The 21,762-nt window shown below is 44.3% G+C and overlaps 1 protein-coding gene across 1 annotated transcript; it reads right to left on the bottom strand.

Moving 5' to 3' along the window:
* Nucleotides 1–6,010: 6,010 nt before the first annotated feature.
* Nucleotides 6,011–18,598, bottom strand: SMU1 (SMU1 DNA replication regulator and spliceosomal factor). The gene is made up of 12 exons (XM_080372985.1): nt 18,459–18,598; nt 17,930–18,140; nt 17,670–17,822; nt 17,019–17,129; nt 15,996–16,124; nt 14,848–14,967; nt 14,614–14,730; nt 14,287–14,414; nt 9,998–10,124; nt 8,621–8,788; nt 8,175–8,327; nt 6,011–7,522 (listed from the first exon to the last, which is right to left on the bottom strand). The coding sequence occupies exons 1-12, from the start codon at nt 18,482–18,484 to the stop codon at nt 7,424–7,426; spliced, it is 1,542 nt and encodes a 513-aa protein (XP_080229111.1). The 5' UTR covers nt 18,485–18,598; the 3' UTR covers nt 6,011–7,423.
* Nucleotides 18,599–21,762: the final 3,164 nt, after the last annotated feature.

The following is a 21,762-nucleotide window of genomic DNA, read 5'->3' as shown; positions in this document are numbered from 1 at the left end:
CTACCTCTGGCTAGGGCTGAGACTCCTGCACAACTGTCTTGAGACAAAACAGCTAAAATATGCCACTTGTTTTCAGTTCACTAGGCACATGTTTGTTTTCCCTTAACCACTGACCAAAACAGCTAGGGCAAACCAAGCTCAGTGCAGTGCCTTGAGGATGGTGACAGGACCTGGTTTTGCTTCAGATGTCTATGTATTATATAAAAAAACATTCCATAGCCAGTCACCACACCCACAACTGCATCAGCACAGTTGAGGTAGTGTTTCTGTTCTTGAACTTCCTCTCAACTATGATGGCCAATTCTGCTTCATGCTTTGATGATGCTACAGCCTGGTCTGGAGGATGGGCCTGGTCTAGTTTCTAGGCTGACTAAAAGCCTCCAGAAACCTTGGCGGAGCAGCCCAGGGAAAGATGCTAACTACAAATGCATCAGGAAACATGACAAGTTTATCATTCTGTTTTGAAATGAGCTAGTGACTGACACAAAAAGCTACGTCCCAAGAAAATACATGCAGCAGTAGAGCATTCAGCAAAAAGCACTAGCAAATGAAGGCAAGAGCTAGCAAGAAGGAGGAGCTGGCTCTTAGACCTTCAAGCAAGACACCGAGTACAATTTATGGTGGCCTCTTCCAGACTTAAGTTCTCCCATGATATTCTGAGTACCATACAGCTACAGCAAGCAGCAAATCGTATTCTGCAGCACTGGAAAAAGGCAATTTTTTTCTGACTTCTTGTTGCTTTATGTGGGATACATTTTCCTGTTTTGGGGAATGAACTGAATGGACAGCTGCAGAAATTGAGGATAACAGTAGCACAAAATAGCTGTTTCCATAACTACCAGCCTAGTAATCGAACCTATCATAACCTGAGCTGATGGTTGATGTTTGCAATTACTTCCAGTGCTTCAGTTTCAACACCAAATTCATATCATTAAGCTCATAGTCTTGTTATTACAGTGATTCATTCTGCTGTGTGCCAGCCATGTAGAACTTGGGCTTTTCCTAGATACCTAGCAGTTCCACTATTCAGCAGGTTTGCTGTGAAACAGAGAAAGCCCACTCCAGCCTCACTTAAGAGCCTGCTTTCATCTTTCATAGAATCAACTTAAGAGCCTGCTTTCATCTTTCATAGAATCATGGAATTACAGAATCATTTATGTTGGAAAAGACCTTCAAGATCATCAAGTCCAGCTGTTAGCCCAGCACTGCCAAGCCCATCACTAAACCACATCCCTAAGCACCGCATCTACATGTTTTTTAAATACCCCCAGGGATGGTGATTCCACCACCTCCCTGGGCAGCCTGTTCCAGTGCTTCACCACACTTTCAGTGAAGAAAGTTTTCCTAATCTCCAATCTAAACCTCCCCTGGTGCAACTTGCAGCCGTTTCCTCTTGTCCTGTTGCTAGTTACCTGGGAGAAGAGACCAACCCCCACCCGCCCACAGCCTCCTGTCAGGCAGCTGTAGAGAGCAGCAAGGTCCCCCCTGAGCCTCCAGACTGAACACCCCCAGCCCCCTCAGCGGCTCCCCACAAGACCTGTGCCCCAGCCCCTTCCCCAGCCCCGCTGCCCGTCTCTGGACACGCTGCAGCCCCTCTACGTCCCTCTTGCAGAGAGGGGCCCAGACCTGAACACAGGGTTCAAGGGGCGGCCTCAGCAGTGCCCAGTGCAGGGGGACGGTCACTGCCCTGGTCCTGCTGGCCACCCTGCTGGGGACACCAGCCAGGGTGCTGCTGGCCGCCTGGGCCCCCTGGGCACACTGCTGGCTCCTGCCCAGCCGGCCGTCACCCAGCACCCCCAGGCCCTTTCCCACCAGGCCCTTTCCAGCCGCTCTGCCCCAGCCTGTAGCGCTGCGTGGGGCTGGGTAACACTTACTTTGCTTCTCCTGCTGCTTTTGATTCTGCCTGTAAGACTCTGGAGCCCTAACAGTCCTCTTCTCCCTCTGTTTTGTGTACCCACCACCGGGCAGTAATGCAAGAAGTTTGCTCCACCCAGGGGAGTAAACTCAGTGATCCCAAATCTGCTTTAAGCTTGCAGTGTGACACAAGGTCAAGCAAGCAAGCAACTTGTCCTACAACTTTTTCATTAGGAACTTCATCCGGGAAGACATGGTCCTGTTTCCATTTGTGATTGATTGGTGCTTAAATCATTAGTAAGTCACACTGGGAGAAGCAAGTTTTGATTTAAGCCATCATTTTCCCAAACCACAGATAAATGCCAGGTTCCATGTTCTCTTACAAGGTAACATGGGCACTATTATAGTGCTCAAAGAGATGCCAGGAGGTCTGTGTGGATGAACGAGGAACAGCTGGGTTATTTCAAACACATGAAGGAAGCATGCAGAGAGTGTAAGCAAGGATAGGTAAGTTGGGAGGAACGCAAAGATGTTGTCCAAGCATCCAGAGGTAAAGTTATAAAAGCTGAAGTTCAATTGGAGTTGTATCTGGCCAGGGATGTCAAACACAACAAGTGCTTCCATAAATACATAGGTGGGAAAGCTAGGGAAAATGTGGGCTCATTGCTTAATGAGATGGGGCACCTGATTACATAGAACACAGAAAAGGTTGAGGTACTGAATGTCTTCTTCACCTCAGTCTCACTAGCAACACTGGCCTTCAGGCCCCTGAGACCAAGGGGAAAGTCTGAAGCAAGGAAAATATACCCTTGGTGGAAGAGGATCAGGTCAGGGAAGACTTAAGTCCTGTATATACCTAAGTTATACTTAAGTATATATATATATATTTAAATAATACCTAAGTCCATGGACCCTGATGTACCCTCAAGTGCTGTGGGAGCTGGCAGATGTCATTGCAAGGCTGCTCAGATAATCTTTGATTGATCATGGTAATGGGGGAAAGTGCCCAAAGACACGTGGAAATCAAATGTCACTCCTGTCTTCAAGGAAGGCAAGGAAGGTCCAGGGAACTAAAGGCCTGTCAGCCTGACCTCAATCCCTAGGAGGGTGATGGAACAACTAAACCTGGAAAACATTTCCAAACACATCAACAAGAACATCATCAACAGTAGTCAGCACAGTTTCACCAAGAGGAAGTCATTCTTGACCAACTTGATAAACTTTTATGATGGAATGACTGGCCTGGTAGCTGAAGTGAAAGCAGTGGCTATTGTCTACCTAGAGTTCAGTAGGGCCTTTGACATAGTCTCCCATAAGATACGCACAGAGAAGCACTTGGTGTATGGGATGGTTGAGGTGGATTGAAAGCTGGCTGAATGGCCAGGCCCAGAGGGTGGTGATCAGTGGAACAAAGTCTAGTTGGAGGCCAGTGAATAGCAGTGTACCCCAGTGGTCAGTACTGGCTGCAGTCCTGTTAAATATCTCAAGTAATGATCTGGGTGATAGGATAGCATATACCTTCCATGAGCCTGCAGACACCACAAAACTAGGAGAAGTACCTCATACGAGAGAGTCATGCTACCACCCAGAGGGGCCTCAGCAAGCTGGAGGAATGGTCTGACAGGAACATTGTTGAAGCTTAGCAATGGGAAGTGCAAGGAATAATCCCAGGCACCAGTACATGCTGGGAGTTACCCAGCTGAAAAGCAGCTGGGCAGAGAAGGAACCTGGGGTGTCCTGGTGGACAGCACATTGGAACATGAGCCAGCAATGTACTGTTTTTGGAAAGAAGGCTCATGGTATCCTGGTTGCCAGCAGGCTGACAGAGGTAATCTTTCTCCTCTACTCAGCACTGGTGAGGCCACACCTGGAGTACTGGGTTTGGGATCCCCAGTACAAGAGGCATGCGCATACTGGAGAGAGTCCAGTGGCTGAAGGGACTGGAACATCTATTTTATGAGGAAAGGCTGAGAGCTGGGCCTGTTCAGCCTGGAGAACAGAAGGCTCAAGGGGTGTATAAATACCCAAAGTGATGATGCAAAAAGATGGAGCCAAGCTTTTTCCAGTGGTGCCCAGTGACTGGACCAGAGGCAGTGGGCACACACTGAAACACAGGAGGTTCCCTCTGAACATCAGGAAACAGTTATTCACCGTGAGGGTGACTGAGCACTGGCACTGGTTGCCCAGAGGTGATGGAGCCTCCAACCCTTCCAACCTGACATCCTGTTGTTCTGTGAAAAAAACTTGGAAGAATGCTTCTTTGTTGATTTGGCTTACAAAGCTTCTAATTTGTGAAGACAGGAAAGGCTTAACTAGTTGGCAGCAGCACATGCCTGCTGGGAAGACAAGCAAATGCCATTCCCTTCCCAACAAAGCAGAGGCAGTGTCAGTTGGTTCTACACCAGGAGCAGTTTTATAGGCTAAGGGACACACAAAAACTGAAGAGTGCTTCATTACCCCATTTCATAATGCAAGCAGCACCTGGTAAAATTGTTATGAAAAAAGTTCAGCAGCATCTATCTCCTTGTATCTTGCTCCATCAGGAGCCAAGGATTTCCCCCATCTGATTCCTCCTCTGCCCCTGAAGTAAAGCATTTAGCCACCTTTCTCCTCAGGATTCACCTAAAGCCTATGCTTTTCCCTCTGGTTTCAGATCCAAGTTTGCTCACCCTGTCTCTCACAAGTCACCATAATACAGAAGGTTGTAGGATTTATTTATAGCTATCCAGTGAACACACTGGAGCCTGCATCATCAACAGCAACTGGAGATGGAGCAACCATGCTTAAGAAGGACCCCTCAAAACCCATGTAGACACTACAGAAAGTGAAGAAAATCTGTACTTGAAGAGCATTTATAACAGACATTAGCATCACCTTTTCTAGAAATCTCTGTCCTGGTTTCAGCTGGATTTTAGAGGGATAGAGTTAATTTTCTTCCTAGCGGCTGGTGCAGTGCTGTGCTTTGGTTCTGATGTGAGAACAATGCTGACAGCACACTGATGGTTTGAGTTGGTGCTGGGTGATGTTTATACTCAGTCAAGGACTTTTCAGTTCCTTGGGCCCTGCCAGCGAGAGGGCTGGAAGGGCACGGGAAATGGGGAGGGGACACAGCCAGGGCAGGTGACATGAACTGGCCAAATGGATATTCCATACCATATGACGCCATGCTGAGTATATAAACTGGGGGAGAAGAAGGAAGGGGGGGACATCTGGCATTATGGCATTTGTCTTCCCAAGTAACCGTTACACGTGACGGAGCCCGGCTTCCCTGGGGATGGCCGAACACCTGCCTGCCCGTGGGGAGTGGTGAATGGATTCCTTGCTCTGCTTTGCTTGGGTGTTCAGCTTTACCTATTAAATTGTTCTTATCTCAGCTCTTGAGTTTTACATTCCTTTCGGATTCTCCTCCTCATCCCTCTGCGTGAGGGGGAATGAGCAAGGGCTGTCTGGTACTTGGTTGCTGGCTGGGGTTAAACCACGACAACGTATTTTCTTTCTCTTCTTATCACAGACTGAACACTGGTGTTACCAAGCTGCAATTAAATCAGAGGCAGGTCCCCTCACCCGAGGTCATGGCTCAAAATCCTCAGCAACATGCAGAATCATGGATTCATAGGGGCTGGCAGGCACCCATGGAGATGCCTAGCCTCCTCAGACCTCACGAGAATTTGGCTGCTTTACAAAGACATTCACAAAGGATCTTTTCGTTTTAAGATCAAGTCTTCAGTTTTCAGTTGGTCAGTCTATGTCTAGGACTCAAGGGAGGGTTTGATTTTCCCTTGCAGATGGCAAGCAGGTAGTGATATCAGAGCAAGACTATATCCCGCATCTACAGACGCACCTGTTCCAATAACATTAAAAAAAGGACGTTACATCCACCACTTGCGTAACTGCAAGAACCTAAGGGCACTCATTTTATGCTGCAATAGCAGTAGCTCCTTCACATACATTCTGCAAAATACACAGACAGGGAGCTGGATTCTGCCCAAGCAAGGCTGAAACTCATTGATCCTCAGTTCAGCAACAGGAGGATGAACTGACTGACCCATGAGACTTTCACTACATGGCGCTCCCCCCAGCAAAGCGTTCTGCACTCCTCCATGTATGACAGAACTCAACAGCTTCAAGCTAAATAATTCAAGAATAAAGCAAGGCCCACAGGTGAATAACGTTTTCTTTAATATGATTAGTTACAGCACTAGATGTTGCCTTGTTCAAGTCCTACATACAGGTCACTGGTGTAATACCTGGCCGATTCTCCAGAGATAACATGTCTTCCTAGATTACATTACAAAAGATCAACACATTTAAAAAAAAATAACATTTTTATGATTACCATTGTACTTTTATGGCACCTGCTAACTATTTTACAAATCACAGCTGCAGCCCAAGAGTTAAGTTTTACCATTGCCTGTTTGTAAGTAATAGCACATGTTGCGTTTTTGAGTACTTGATGCAAGGAACTCAAACTCTTGAATAAAAAGCATAAGAAATGACAGATTTTCTCAGTTTTAAGCTGCCGAATTTATTTCAATCTTTAAACATTCAGGATTCTGACAGTTCTATTTGCTACAACTACTCTTCTTCTAAAGAACAACGTAAGATACAGTTTACATTGAGGATTAGCAGTTCTGTGTAATCCGAAAGCAATGTGAACCACAAGTTAAATAATATTAAAAAAAAATTGTCAAGATCTTCTCCTGTATCAAAAGTACTAACTACCTGCCAGTGGAGCTTGTCAGATGTATTACTGTCAGATGTTTCTGAAACACCTGTGTCTTTTCAGGCAGGAAAAATAATCCCTCTTTGCTACCTAAAAAATAATCCCTCTTTGCTACCTAAAAAATAACTTTATTGCCATATCTAAGGAAGTAAAAAAACTAGGAATTAAACAAACAACCCGCCCCCCAAAAAACCACCCTACATCTCACTGCCATGTTAGGCAGGTTTACAGCAGGAAGTACTAGGAGATGGGGAAGAATAGTTTCATTCTGAGGAAGCTATGTGACATGTATTATGTATGTATATTAATACATACATAAAAAACCGGAATAATTACAGTGAAATCTGAACACAGCAAAACCAACAGGACTAGAAAACACTCTACCTTCAAGCTGAGGACAGAAAAGCCTCATCTGCATTCCAGGAAAACTCTGATTTTGTTTCAGCAGTGGAAAAGAGAAAGCTTTCCCATTTCAGCTAATTCACTCAAAAAAAGCATTTTACTGTATTCTAGGAAGCCAGCAACCACTTGTAAGTGTGTATAGTTCCCAGCTTGTTCAACTTTTATAAACACTACTGTTGGAAGAGAACAGATTTCAGGAGACAGTTAAAAAACTGTCACTGAAGTTGCTTCAGCAACTCTGGAAAAAATACAACTATTTAACTGATGCTATATTTAAGCATAAATCTACCTAACCTTAGATAAAATAGTAAAAATTTCATTCTCTGGAAACCTGAACAGAAAATGGAGCAAATATCACACTCTGTGCATTCAGACCTTGTTAAAGCACAAACACCAATAACCTGCAACTAACAGGCACATTTCTTAGGTCCTTGTAAAATCAAGCTATGGCTTCCAGAGCTTGAGGAGGCCATCTTCACTGTAAGTGGCAATCAGGTTCTGGTGGGGGTGATGAGCAATGCCAATGACATCTTTTTCATGAACCTAGTGAATAAGCAGAAAGATGTATCAGGAGATTCTTCTTTTAGCAGATTCAAGCCAAATATCCTTTTCAAACAAGAACCCAAGGAAAGGTGGACTGAGGTTCAGCATGCTTTGTGTATACAGCAAAAGCAGAGGAAGGTACCCACACACACAATGTTAAGTTCCAGTTGCAAACAATTTTTGTGATGTAGCAGTTGCTTTTTGCTAGGCAAGGGAAGGTTCAGTGAAGGTTGACATTCACTGAAATCCATGAGATCTAAGTATTCCCCATTAAATGTGGACATTCAAGCTGCTATTCCTCCTTACTTTAATCCAAGGCAAATTTAAGCTTGACAGCTTTAAATCTGATTTAAATTGGTCAGATTCTACATCAGGTGGAGCCCAGGTCAAGACATGCTCCATTTCAAGTAAGTCTGAACCAATTCACTCTTGGCATGGCAGGTTAACATCTTCATAACTTTTAAAATTTAAATGGTTCTAAAAAAAACCTAGAGACATGCTACAGCCAAGTGTTCTGGAATGCATTCATTACCAATCATGGCTGCTAGAGGTGAAAATCCTTGGTACGAGACTTATCCTTATGGACCCTGTAAATAACAATTAGACCATCCTTGTGTTTAGCTTTTGCAGAGTTTTAAAGCCAAGAACTTACAGTCAGAGTTCTCTCCAGCTTGCCAGTCACTGTGCTAAAGCAATACAGCACGAAGTCTTCACCAACACAGTAGATCCATTCACCACGAGGTGAAAGTGCACAGCAGACAAAGTCACCACCTTCTCTCTTACCAGAGCTAAAACTTCTTACAATCTGTAAAGATACCCCCCAAAATATTTGGCATGATTAAACTGCAGTACATCATTACTATGATCAGGGCAAATATTTAGGCAGTACTAACTATGTTTAGAACACAGCATCTCTCCATAGCTGCAATTGCTTTCTGCAATCAAGCTGTTCTATAAACCTGGGTTTATGATAGTTTGTCATGCAAGTAAACTGGAAAAATTAGGTTTAACCCAATGGTATGTTATTAACTACATTTTTGGAACTCTTAAAATGACAGAGAGAAAGAGACTTGAAAGGACACCAGTAAGATCACATACTTGTCCTTGCATATTCATAATGACAACTGTATTCGATCTGTTGCACACAACGAAGTGTTCTGGGTTTTTAGGCAGCAGAATGACACTGTTCACTGTAATGTCTGTCCCAGCAGTACTGCCAAGAGATTTGAAGGTGTTTGAGCACTCTGTTGTCTTCACATTCCAAACCTAGTATGAAAAATAAAACCAATTAGCTTTAAAAAAATCAAACAAAAATTAGCTGATTCAGAGTACAGGATTCAGATTTTTTAAGGCTCCTGAAGGGAAAAATTACTTATCACATCTGTTTTCACGTGTGGACACCACAAACAATTTCACTATAACTGAACTGAAAGTGAATTTCCATTATCCAAATTCAGCCTGGCTCCCTTTCATTAAGCATATTCCCTGAGGGGTGAGTCCAGACTGGCTTTCTGGTTTTAGCTGGCATCTATGAATATATGTGCAGCCTCTGCAACATGCTATTTGCCTTACACAAGACAGACACCAAAAAAGAAAAATTGCTGAAAAAGCAAGCCTCACTGGTATTAGTGGGAGAGACATTCTAGCTCACAGCTGCTTCAGGCTTAACACTAGGCTGTTCTAGCTGTTAGAAACAGCAAATGGAACTGCCTGATTAATATTTAAAATTAAATGTAACTCACCTTCTGTGGAATACTTTTGCTGTTTATGTACTAGTACAATAGAAATATACCACATTCTTATGCTATCCCTATGACTGGGGCAGTCTAGCAAAGAGTGCAAGTTTGAAGTAACGCCCCATTTAATATGAGCAAAATCTATCACTCTCTCCTAGGCCACATATATAAACCAGATCTGTTTACCCACTCCCCATGCACTGCATCAATGCCCTGTATCGATCCCCTGCTTCATGTAGCTGTCTCTATATTAATTTATTTATTAGTACTCAGAAATGCCCTGTATACAACAATGATTTATTCCTCTTAACTACTATACATGGAGTAATTCCACTCTATGCCAAGACTGGAAGCCAAACCTATCACTTCTACAACCAGTATCATTAATGCTATATTACCCAATTTACATGGTGAGGCACTCCTATGCACCAGTAAACAGACAGGTGCCATACACCATAAGCAAGAAAAGCCATTACTTCAGACAAGGGAATTCCCACACTCTAGAACAAGAGGTGTCACAGTCAATTCTGTTTCTAGAATAAAGCAGGAGCAGGCAGGTAAGTACTGCACTGATGCTCTCCTTTCATCAATACAGCAGAAACAGGCTCTGCAGCAGTCTGTAAGCAAAATATGAAACTTAATCAGTTCTCCTTTACACCAATCTACAGCAAAGTTCACAAGCAGAAAGACACTGAATGAGTCTGAATGTGTTATTTACAAAGGGTAAATGCTATCTTACCTTCACTGTGCCATCAGAGGATGCACTGATAATGTAGTGGCCATCCTGAGTAAAAGTAGCTTCATTAACAAATGAAGAATGTCCACGGAATTCCTTTAAAGTCTTCCCAGATTTTAAACCATGAATCCTGTCACACAACAGAGGTCACAAACGAGTAAGCAACTGAGGTAGTCTGAAACACCCCCTGGCTTCACCGTATTTTAAATCTGTGATACTCTTTGACAGGCAACAAAATAAAATGCTAAAAAAAACACAAGCTGTAAGTCTTTATCACAAGCCCCTTCCATCAAAGGCATTATGTGTTACTCTGAAAAGCTTAAGGAAATACCATTAGTCCTCAGCCTCAAGTACCTGTATGTAGTACACACTGTATGTATTAAAAGATAGGACTACGAAAGGGGAAACTATGAAGCTGAAAAAAACCAAAAAATTACAGATTTAAGTTTGAAAGTCTCTGGTCCAACAGACTCTTAAACTTTGAGGTCAGCTGGCTCAGGGCCTTAACTAAGGCCTTGTCCAGATGACTTAAGAAAAATTCTCTTCTTACACTCAGCCAGATTTTTTTCTCTTTTACAAGCTGCTGCCATTGCCTCTTACTGTGCAATTCTGCAAAGAGTTTGCTCAGTCATCTAAAAGGAAATTATACTGCTAATCTGTATCAGCCTTAAACTGTAGTATCTACTGGCTACCGAAATAGGGTTTTCAAGCATGTCTGCAGCCTTGAGAATGAAATTCCTTATTCCATTTGAAGCTTGCTGTCCTTGATTCAACATCCAACCTTACATAATTTCAATTAAAATGCTTATGCTATAGTTCATATATATCATAATTTAAACAGATTAACATTTCTCATTAAGATGTTTTGTAATGCCTATTCAACTGTGCAGCTGCCTACAGATCCACACATCTCTTCTTTATCATCTAAAGCAGCACCATTGATACCATTGCGGTCTACAGTACAGGCACGAGCCTAGAGCTATTAAACATATTACATTCAATTAAACATAAAGCATACAGTTATCAAGCAGTGGATCAAACTGATTCCCAATATAAGGCCCATATACTGCAACTCAAGTTTTGAAAAGACAGATTAGAAAGCTGGAAACCTTGACAAACTGGACTGATGGACTGAGAGAAACCTCATGATATTGAGAACAGATTGCAGAACCATCTCAGGCATCAGAATCATCTGGGGGCTGACCAGCTGCAGAGATCTGCAGTAAAGAACATGGCAGGCCCTGGGGAGAATGAAGTGAAAGCCAGCAGTGTGCTGTGGCATTGCAGAAACCCAGCCACACACCAGATGCATTAGTAGAGGCACAGTCTGCAGATCAAGGTTCTTCCCTACTTGGCAGAGGTGTAGCCCCTTCTAGAGGGCTGTGTCTATAGTTTTGGACACAGATGGCCAGAGGGCTGGACCACATATGCAGAAGGAGAGGCTGAAAGGACCAGGTGTGCTCACCCCAGAAAAGTGAAAGTTCAGGAGCATCTAACTGCTGTCTTCCTTGTAGACAAAAAAGTTAAACAAAACAAATTATTATTTAGAGTAACGCCAAAGAAGAAAACCAACTAAACTAGTCAGAACTGATCTAAGCTGCTTTCAACTGCACCAATGTGTCTGCATAGCAACAGAAGAGCTTTGTCTGAAACCAAACCTGCCCAGCAGTAAGCAAATTCCACTCAGTTAACAAGACACCAAATAGGTGCAGCATCATTACTGCACTACACAAATGTTAAGCAATGCTTTCCAGATGCTAAGAACTGCAGGAACAAGGGTTTGACAAGGTTGCCACTCATCTGGTAGCTTAGATTAGAACCGAATTTGAGTATTTTTGTCACTATTAACCAGTATTGAAAGTTACAATGAACTTTCATTCTTGCTTTTATTCACCCTGCAATGATCCTTAATTAAAAAAAAATAATAAAAAAGAGGCTATCTCAATCTTTACTAAATACCTGAAAAACTTCTAACTCTTTGGTTAACATCATCACCTAGCTAGCTTTTACAGAGTAAGTGGAATCAGATTCTTCTCAGAGGTACACAGCTAAAGGACTTGAGGCAAAGGGCACAAGTTGTAAAGTAAAAAAAAAACAAAACCAAAAGGTCTTTCCAAATCCAAACAGGATTTTCTCCAAGAGGCTTGCACAGCCTTAGGACAGGTGCCAAGAGCAGCAGTGCAGTCTTCACCCAGAGAAGTTGAGAGCTCATCTGGACAAGGCTGTGAGCAAGCTGCCCTAGCCAAAAGGTTGGTTGTGCTTTGTAAAGATTACTAGACCAAAGACCCCTAGTGTGGATAACTGGCTAGCTGAAAAGGGTCACATAGGCATAGTCCAGCTGGCTGGACAAAAATGCACATCGCTCTCAGCTTATCTGAAGTAAAGCAAAATGCACTATCCTTGGCTGTTCTTGTTACACAATAACAGGAAGATTGCGGTGGGAAAAGAATGTTGCAGGTGGGAACAGATAACTACAGAAGAGAAACTAGGGGCGGGCTTGGTATTTAGGCAACTAACCAATAATGAGCTTAACTTTTGTAATATGTATGAGCTAATTATAACAAGGCATAAAAGGTGACTGTAAGAGACAATAAACGAAGTCTGCTGATCACTCATATTGAGTGACTGTGTCTTCCCTCCGTCGCGACACCCTAGAGGTACATTCTAAAATACTTTATAATTTATGTTTAGTCTGCCTTACACAGGTTGCCCAGACACTTGAGCTTTCTCAAAGCACAGATGCAAGCCTAACCACCTTCATACCTGTCCCACAGCGATCCACTGCTTTATCATGCTGTTGCTCAACAGATGATCTGCACACCAGAAAAGCTGCAGCAACTGTACGCATGTAAGTCTTAGCACATGGGAAGTGTCAGGTAATGCGAAGTTTGTTCAGTTTAGCCCATCCACATTAAGATGGATGTACTTCCTTGGATTTTCCACAGACAGACCTCCTATCCAACCACTGTAACTGAGCTAAAAACCCTACCAACTTGCTGAACTACAGTAACTGGAGTGTGCTCCAAAGCAACTCAAAGCCTGTAGAAGGACTCAACTCCCCTTCCTGGGTTGCCAAGATCTCAGCTTGTGGGTCTTCATCGTCCTGAACAGTTTCACTGCCCAAAAGGAATGCCACAGACACTGGGAAATTGAACTACATATTGGTTTAAAAAAAACCCCACAGCTCATAGCCAGACATGGTGCTGGTGCTACAGAGCAAGGGATGATTCACATGAAAAAGGGAAAGAATTCCCATGCCCAAAGGCAGAACGCAGAGACAGCCTGGAGAAACTGGAATTACCTTTAGGGACTGAAGAGAAAAATGATCCTATTTCTATGGCTGTTTTTCATCACTGAAAATTTTTTTCTTTCACCAGCGTAAATGCATAAACCATCTGGACACATGATTTCTCTCTAACAGATTCCAAGAACAGCGGTACATGTCAGAGAACCACAGAATAACACAGGCTGGAAGATACCTCAGAAGATCTCTGTTCCACTGCTCTCCTCAAAGCAGCACCAACTTCCAAGTCACTCATGGTCTAAGAAAGTCTTCAAGGGCTGAGATTCACCCCCTGCCTGACCCAACTCTCTCAGCATTGTCCAAGCACTGTTTCTTTCTCAAGGGGAAAAAAAGTTGGTTTTCCTTATATACATTCAGAATTTCAGCTCCTGGAGGTCCCTTGTAGGAACTTCTCAAGTGCACTTTGGGAACTTTGGGAAATTTTGTGCTCTTCAGCAACTATCAGGAGGAAAGAGAGAAGACGCACCAAAATACTTAAAGCTGCTCTCAGAAGATTTCTTCAGATAGTACAAGAAGAGCACACGATACTGCTTCACAAGGAAAATAAACTGGATGGAACCAACTACCATGTCATCTGTTAAAGCTAGTCAGTATGATCAGCCTGTTTAAAAAAAATTTACATCAAACTGTGATCTCAGATCTTTTCTACCCTAAGCTTATTATAAAAAATGTTATTCGAAGATTGAGATTACTGTTAAGCTAGGAGTCTCCCATAAAGAAAATGTGCAAGATCAACATAAATGACAATAAAGCAGAAGAAGAACTTGGCCTCTAGCCCTGGCATAATGCAAGTTAAGCAAGGTGAAAAGGCCAAACATTCACACTGTTCCTTTCCAACCCTCAGCAGTCATGCTCCCCCATTAGGATTAAAACTCAACGCAAAAAGATTGAATCCAACATCAAACGAACCTGTACTCAAAACTTTAACTGCTTAATATGAAAACTTTGTTTTCCCCTACACTGTAGCTCACATTCCCAGTTTATTTACCTGATTGTCTGATCAAAAGAAGCACTAAGGATTTGGCTGCTGTCTTTAGAGAAACTGAGGCATGTAACACCTTTACTGTGTGCTCGTTCAAATCTTCTCAGACACTGACCGCTCTGGATTTTCCACACCTGGAGAGGAAACAGCAAATGAAACAGAGGTGGTTACTTTGTTATGAGATCACAGAGTCTTAAAAAACAGAGATAATATGTATCTGTTTCTGAGCCATGCTAAATTTAATTTAGTTTTATATGGAATTGCAACATTACTGCAATCACAAGTGACTCCGGTCAACACCTTTAGCAACATAATGTACAAGAAGATCGGTACCTTGATCTTTCCGTCTTGTGCTCCAGTTGCTAGCATTTCTGTATCTCTACTGAAGCACATGCACAGCACTGCATCATCCATCATCATAAAATTATCTTGTGCCTGGTACTTCAGATCCTAAATGAAAGCAGAAGATCTACCAGTCAAAATGAGAAATGCAGACAAATAATCTCAAGGAATAAAACCAGATGCTGCAGCCAATGAGCTATCTGTGTGAAATTAGTTGCAACTTACCTTCCTAATCTTTCCAGTAGTGAAGTTCCATACTTCAATGAAACCATCAACAGAGCCAGTAACCAAATACTGTCCATCTGGGGAAAAGCGAGCGCATTCCACATGTGACTTCTGCCCAAACTGTTTTATAGAAGAACATAAAATAAGCCTAATAAGCAATTTTAAAGCAGCAACTCATTAAAACAAAACTGTAGTCTCATTCTGGTGGCAAAAATACAGTACTTTCTAGAGATCTGCATTCACAAATTTAATGTTAAGATATAAAAATACCTGTCAAGACCTACATACTAGCACTCCAAAAACAACAAGAAAACCCCACTCTTTTTGATCTGATAATATCTGTGCAAATTACATCAAACATTCCATGCTTACAGAAACAGTTGGGACTGTTGTATTTTGCAGTGAATTGTGTACGTTAACAAACTCTTTTCCAGCATCCAACATATACATCTAGCAGACATCAGAAAATTCTGAAGTAGTACAAGTTGCTTCACTTGGAATGATGTTTCTCCACTAAAATTTTCACAGACAATATCTGGTATTTTTATATATAATTTCTGATTTAAATTTTTTTAAATACAAGTGACCATGACAACTAAGTATAGAAAAGTTTTCACTAAACTCAAAAATCCAAAGATCAGTGCTGCTAGACAAAATATTTTCTAATAAAGCATTTTTACAAAGCTGCTACTGAACACAACAAACTGATTTCACAAGTTCTAATTACGACTTCTGAAAAACATTATCTTCTGTTCATTGTGGGAACTGGTAGAGCCAGTGAACTAACTAACACTTCTCACTCTACAGAACTGCTTGGTGAAGTTGAAAAGCTTTCGCAGAAGGAAACTGCCTACTGCAAACTGTGAGTTCTGCAGGACAACTATGTCACTACAGCACAGTTTTCTTTCTCTTTTGAAACATGTACAAGAAAATCCTTTAAAAGGAGATACTGATCACAGTAGTAGACCTGGTATGCAGTAGTTCATGATCAAAACTTAAGCGGTTTTGGAGGCCAGGAAAGAGAGGGAAATTATTTATAAAAAAAGAGAACAGGATTCAGAAGGTTTACTCTTCTCTCCCAACATAAAGCACAGGAAGGAACAAGCTGCAGAAGCTGCAGCAATACACAAAAGCAAACACAACATCACCTTAATATGTCTGCTCAGCTGTGTGGGGAACTTTTCTTCTTCTACATCTTTCACAGCTGCTTTGCCTCTGAACAAGTCAATCGTCATACCAGGAGGAAGCAGGCCCTGATGCTGCTGCCATTTCAGTGCCTTTTGAGGAGTTGAAAGCCTTATCGTTAGGTATCAGTTAACATACATCCTCCTCATCAAAACTTGCTTCTAATTAACACAATACAGCAACAGTTTCTTGTACCCTTACTAACTGTACAGTTTGAGACAAATATACTGCAGTTACTTGAAACAAGACTTAGCAGATTACTCCTCCTAACTCATCACCATAAAGAGAATAAAACATTATCCCCAAATGTTTTCTGAAAGTGAGAATGACTCAGGCCCACCCTACTCATTCTACCTTCAGTATGCAGTATACAGCACGTACATAGTGTGGGTTCAGTTGTGTGTTGATTTAAACTACCTGAGCTACTGTCTATTTGCTTAGAACCGTATACATTAAAATTAAAAATGACATCTAAGCTTTCTTGGAAGGCATAAGTGAACTTCAATCAAAAGACAGAATGTTATACAACCCCTTCATCAGGGAGCTGTCTTCAGTCACAGGACATACCTGTTACGCCAAGAGTATTTACCTGGCATACTTAAAAGCAAGATGTAAACCATAAACCAGCAAAATACAGGAAATACTGTCTGCAGAAAGTATCAATGACTACACTTTCAGAACCAAAAATGTTGTAAGTACAACAATGGAAACAGTGTATATTACCAGGTATTTTGAAAATAACCTTCTCTATGCACCAAGTATTTATTCTATGGGAAAAAATCTACTGCTGGAGTGCTGACTTTTCCTGCAATGGCTAAGTCCATGCCACATGGAGAAAATACAGTTTTTAACTATATCACATGTAAATGTGCAATACCTGATCTTTACTTTTATAGACTGTGAGAATGAACTACATCATAATCAGTTTCACACAGCAAAGATCTACAGAAACTGACATAGCTACTAAAACATTTTTCAATGATTACCTGTCCCAACAACGCCATAAGACGAGATGGAGGTACCACGCTGACTTCTCCCGCTAAAGCTTGTGCAATAGCAGCTCTCCGCTTCTCTTTGCTACTTCCATCTGGGTATGCCTAGAGAGAAATTATTTTTATTAAGTGATTCTTCTAAACTATTTTCCATTAAAACATTCTTTGCTCTGAACTGAAGCCCCTTCCAGATCAATGTTTTATCAGGCCTTCAAAATTGCCCTTCTCTTTAAACATGAACGCTTGAAACATTTGGGATATGCTTTCACTAAAAATGTCAGACTGACCTAACCAGAAATAATGCCTTGTTATTACACAACAGCAATTTAATTTACAAAACGCACATTTTGTTCCACATACAAGACAGGAAAAGCAAGGCACAGATCCTGTGGCAGGATACACGTATAAATCCCCAAATTTCCACCAGAAGTATACTTCAAAACCACTACTCTGCTGCCTTGTGATCAAGTGTTACACATCATTTGCCAAACACTTCATAAAGCATGTAAAATCATCAAACTGGGAAGCTGCAGTCTCACTCCCAGTATGGAAAAGAAAAGATGCCACAAGCCATTAGCAGCCTGGACCAATGCTTGGGGCCATGCAAGGTGGCATTGCCAAGTCTCTAGCAAGAGCATAACATACCTCACGAGGATCAAAGTAAGATCTGGCCAGAAGGTTTTCGAGGTGAATGTACCGCTCTGGCTGTGTTTGTTTTAGCATGATCATGGGATCTGTTTGTCTCAGGAGAGACCTGGCAGCACCTAGTTCCCGGAGCTCAATCAACTCCAGCACAACCTGCATCAAGAGATAAGCATCTGCATTAGCCAAGGGTAAGTGGAAAACCCCAGAAGGGAGCTTCCAGCCAGATCAGAAAAGTCCATACACAGCCTGCCCTCACTCACTTGCTCGTAGAGATCAATAAGAGTCTTGTCGGGCAGCTTCAGCGACTGTATGGCCTGCAGCACTGTGTCCCAATGCCCACTGTTGATGTCAGCCACAAAGCTCTCAATACTGTCCACAGTGTTGAGGGATACAGTGGTTTCCTCCTGAAGGGTAGCGAGGGCTCGGTGGAGGCTGTTCTCTTTCAGATACTGCATGATTAGCCGGATCACACTGCAGGGGAACAGCAGGCAGTCACGGCACCAGCCCCACCGGTTACCGCTCCCCGTCCTCCTCCACGGCTGCCGCAGCCTCCTCCCGCCCAGGCGCCCAGCCGTGGAGAAGCGGGCCCTCCCGCCAGCCCCGCGACGGCCCCCAATCCCCAGACCACCTCAGGGACAGCCATTTCCCCACGGCGGCACCGCCCCGCAGCGGCCCCCGCAGCGGCCCCCGCGGCGGCCTGGCCTCCCCGTCCTCTCCCGCCACCACCCCGCCACCAGGACCGACACCGGGGCCGGGGCCGGCACCCCTCCCCAGCGCCGCCATACACACTCGGAGGACTCGATTTCGATCGACATCTTGAACCGCCGCTACCGCTCACGGAGAACCCGCCGCCTCCTCCAATACGACTTCCGACCTTGCGCGCTTCCGCTTCCGGTCCACGCTACACGGCACGGGGCCGCCCCGCCCTCCCGGCCCAGGCGTACGGAACGTGGCGGGCCGCGGGGCGGGAGCGGGTGGCGCGCGTGCGCACCGGGGCGCCCCGGCCGTGGCGGGCCCTCACCGCGGGGGGGCGCTGCGGCCTGGGGCTCGGCCGGGGGGCCGGGGCAGGCTGGGGGGCGGCCGGAGCCGCCGGGGCCGAGCTGGTGCCCCCGGAGCGGCGGGCGCGGGGAGCGCGGCCTCGGCGGTGCTGGAGGCCCGGCAGCCTGCCTGTGCCCGTTAGGCGGGTGGGCTGGAGCGGGTGCTGGTCTTACGGCCCGTGACGTAGCACAAGCCTCACACAGTGTTTATGGAAGGAGAATTACTGATGAGCCAAATACAGTGCTGGCCTGGCCAGGAAGGCTGAGAGAACGCTTGAGGGAGAAAGCATCAAAAAGATTGGGACCAGTATTCTCTCAGGAGAGGCTGTTAGTTATGGGAACTAAAGGGAGTGAGGGGATGTTGTGTCCTTCAAAATAGCCGCACTTGAAACAGGGCGGCCACCTCAGTAAGCGTAACGTCAAGGCAAGCACACTAATGTATGTTAACCTGCATAGTGACTCTGCAAGCTGGCTTTTCAGTCTATGAAGAGCTTCTAGTGTCTTAGAAATATGGTCTGTGCCTCCAGCATAACCCTCGTTTGAGCATTTCACAGCCTGAATACAGACCTCAAGAGTTTTCCAGCTGGCTTCCCACAAAGCTGCAGTCCACCTACTGTCCCTCACTCATCGGGATGTCAGGAGATTCCCTGCAGTGGCACAGACAGGTTGGACTGCTGGTCTGGCCCGGCATGGATGTGGAACAGTTCCCTGGCCTGCTTTGCACGAGCAGGTTTGCAGATGCAAACCAGGGATCTTACCTTCTGTTTGCAAGCCTTAAGCTATTGTGAGCTCTGTATTTCAACAGTGTCGTTGTGTGTGAAAGAATGACACTGCATAAAGTAATATTTCATTGGTAAGGGAATTAATAGATGTCTTGACTGCCTTAATTACGGACTAAGAATTGGAAAAATGCGTAGCAGGCAGAGCCCTCCAGTGGTGAGGGGGGACGTGAGACAGCTGTCCTTTAAACACACAAAGGGTAGCTGTGGCAGTTCATCTGTGCCGCCTGGACTCTGGCCGAGACCAAAAGTCTTGACGTTTCAGTTCATGCTGGAAGATTAATAATGCTGACAGTGTCTCTCCTGGCTGCGTGTAGGCCTAGGTGGCCTGGCCGGGAACGGGGCTCTTCACTCCCTGGGCAGCACTGAGGATCTTGCTGCTCATGCCTCCCTGGCATGGGACGCTTCCCACCAGCTGCTAGTCAAGTTCCCAACACCATTGCTAGACTGCCAGCACACAGGGATGTGAAATCTGCTCTACTCAGCCCCCCCTTGGATGGACTTGTTCCTTGCTGTTTTTTTAGGCTTAGCGTACAATTTGCTGGATGAGCCATGGAAAATAGAACCATGTGTGAGAAACTGCCTGCCTTTGCCAACAAAAGCTGTTCTTTGCTGTCTCTGTCCCCAGAGTGCTTAAGAAAGTAATCCACTAGCGTAAAGTTGAAAAAATAGTGAGTGAGGCACATAGCTAATGTCTTGCATGCTGTTGTTTCCCCTCTGTGATCCCTGCTCATTTTTTTAAGTGCTATTACAGAGGTATGGGGGTTACTGCCGGGAAGTATCAGTTAATCATTTCAGGCGTATTTGTTTCCGATGACAGGTGTATTTATGTCTGTTGAAGGTTGTTTTGAAAACAAGTGTGATCCAGACTGTAACAAAGCAAAGACATAAAATCCAGAGAGGGCTGCTATTTTTGTGCTGGCAGCATGCAGGAATCTGTCTCAATAGGTCAATAAATGCAGTTGGTGCCCTCCTGCCTGCTTTTCTAGCAGGAAAATCCAAATAGGCAGGCTGCCTGGTCCTGAACCGTAACAGTCATCAGGATGGCATTTTTCTGAAAGGTGAAACTGGCACAGGAACATGCTAACAGACTGGACAGATGTTGGTGCTGTATACCCCATCGGACCTTCCTTCCCTGATAGCTGCAGAGGGAGACGGACACTCCAGCTAAACTTCCTTGTGCGGTGAGTCAGAGCTCTCCATGAACTTCATCCGAGAAAATAGTCCCAACGCACTACGTGCTGCGCAAGCACATAAGAAGCAGACTTTGGCTTTGTGAGTAGACACAGCTGTGGCCAGCATGATCTGGTGCTGGCAGTAGACCTGCATCTGAAGACCTCCAGAGGTCCTTCCATCCAACACCTGCAGGATGCCAACTCTGGCAGAGCATTACATTACAGAAGGAAGTGTTTCCATTTTATATTTTGGCTCCACTGGGAAATGGATGCAAAGGGAGGTAAACACTCTTGCTGCAGATAGGCAGCACAGATAACTGCCATAAAAAAGAGCTGAACCCACTACTTGTCAGTCCCAGACTTGCTCTTTAAGTGAGCTGAGCAAGTGCCTTGGAATTAAAAAATTTAAGGGAAGAAGTTTACCTTTTTTCCTGGCAGAAATTTAAACAAAATAATTTCTAGATCCCTCCTGATTCAGAAGTAGTCGGTTTTCTGCACTACCCTCCTGCATCTTTCCTGCTCTCTTCCTTCTTTGCTGGGAGAACAGCTTGAGCACCAAGCCAGGAGTGAGCCATGCCTTACACTGACCAAGTCACCCATCTGCAGCTGCTGGGGAGCTGCTGGATCCAGGCACTGGCTGGGGTGCAGAATCACAGCCCACAGCTTAGGGTAGCTGTACACCATTGAGGACCTCACTTTTCCTGCCAGACAGCTGTCTGGCTTCATATGTGACTGTCTGCTGCCTCACAAGCTGCAAGACATAGTTTCCTACACTCCAGAGCTGAGCTGTGGCACCAGGAGGCCACATAAGCTTATGGTGTTGATGTCCTTTCTCTGCTCATGAGCTGCGGACTCAGCTCTAGTTTTGCTTTTCTCAGCTTTTAGACCACAAGGCCGGAAATTAGTCCTTCCGTCGAAGTGCATGTTCTGTAGTTTCAAAATAAGATGCACCCCTCAGAGGCCAGCATCTTAAGAGAGGCTGCATAGCGGAAACAGGCTGTGTCATGTCTGTCTCTGTTCTTGAGAATACTTTTTTAGGTTCCTGAAAAAGAAAAAAAAAAACACCCCGATACCCACATCTTGCAGGGAGACGTGTGACTTT

Source organism: Falco punctatus (genome assembly GCF_963210335.1).
Source record: "Falco punctatus genome assembly, chromosome: Z".
In the NCBI taxonomy this organism is placed as follows: domain Eukaryota; kingdom Metazoa; phylum Chordata; class Aves; order Falconiformes; family Falconidae; genus Falco; species Falco punctatus.
This window is presented reverse-complemented; position numbering and strand designations above follow the sequence as displayed.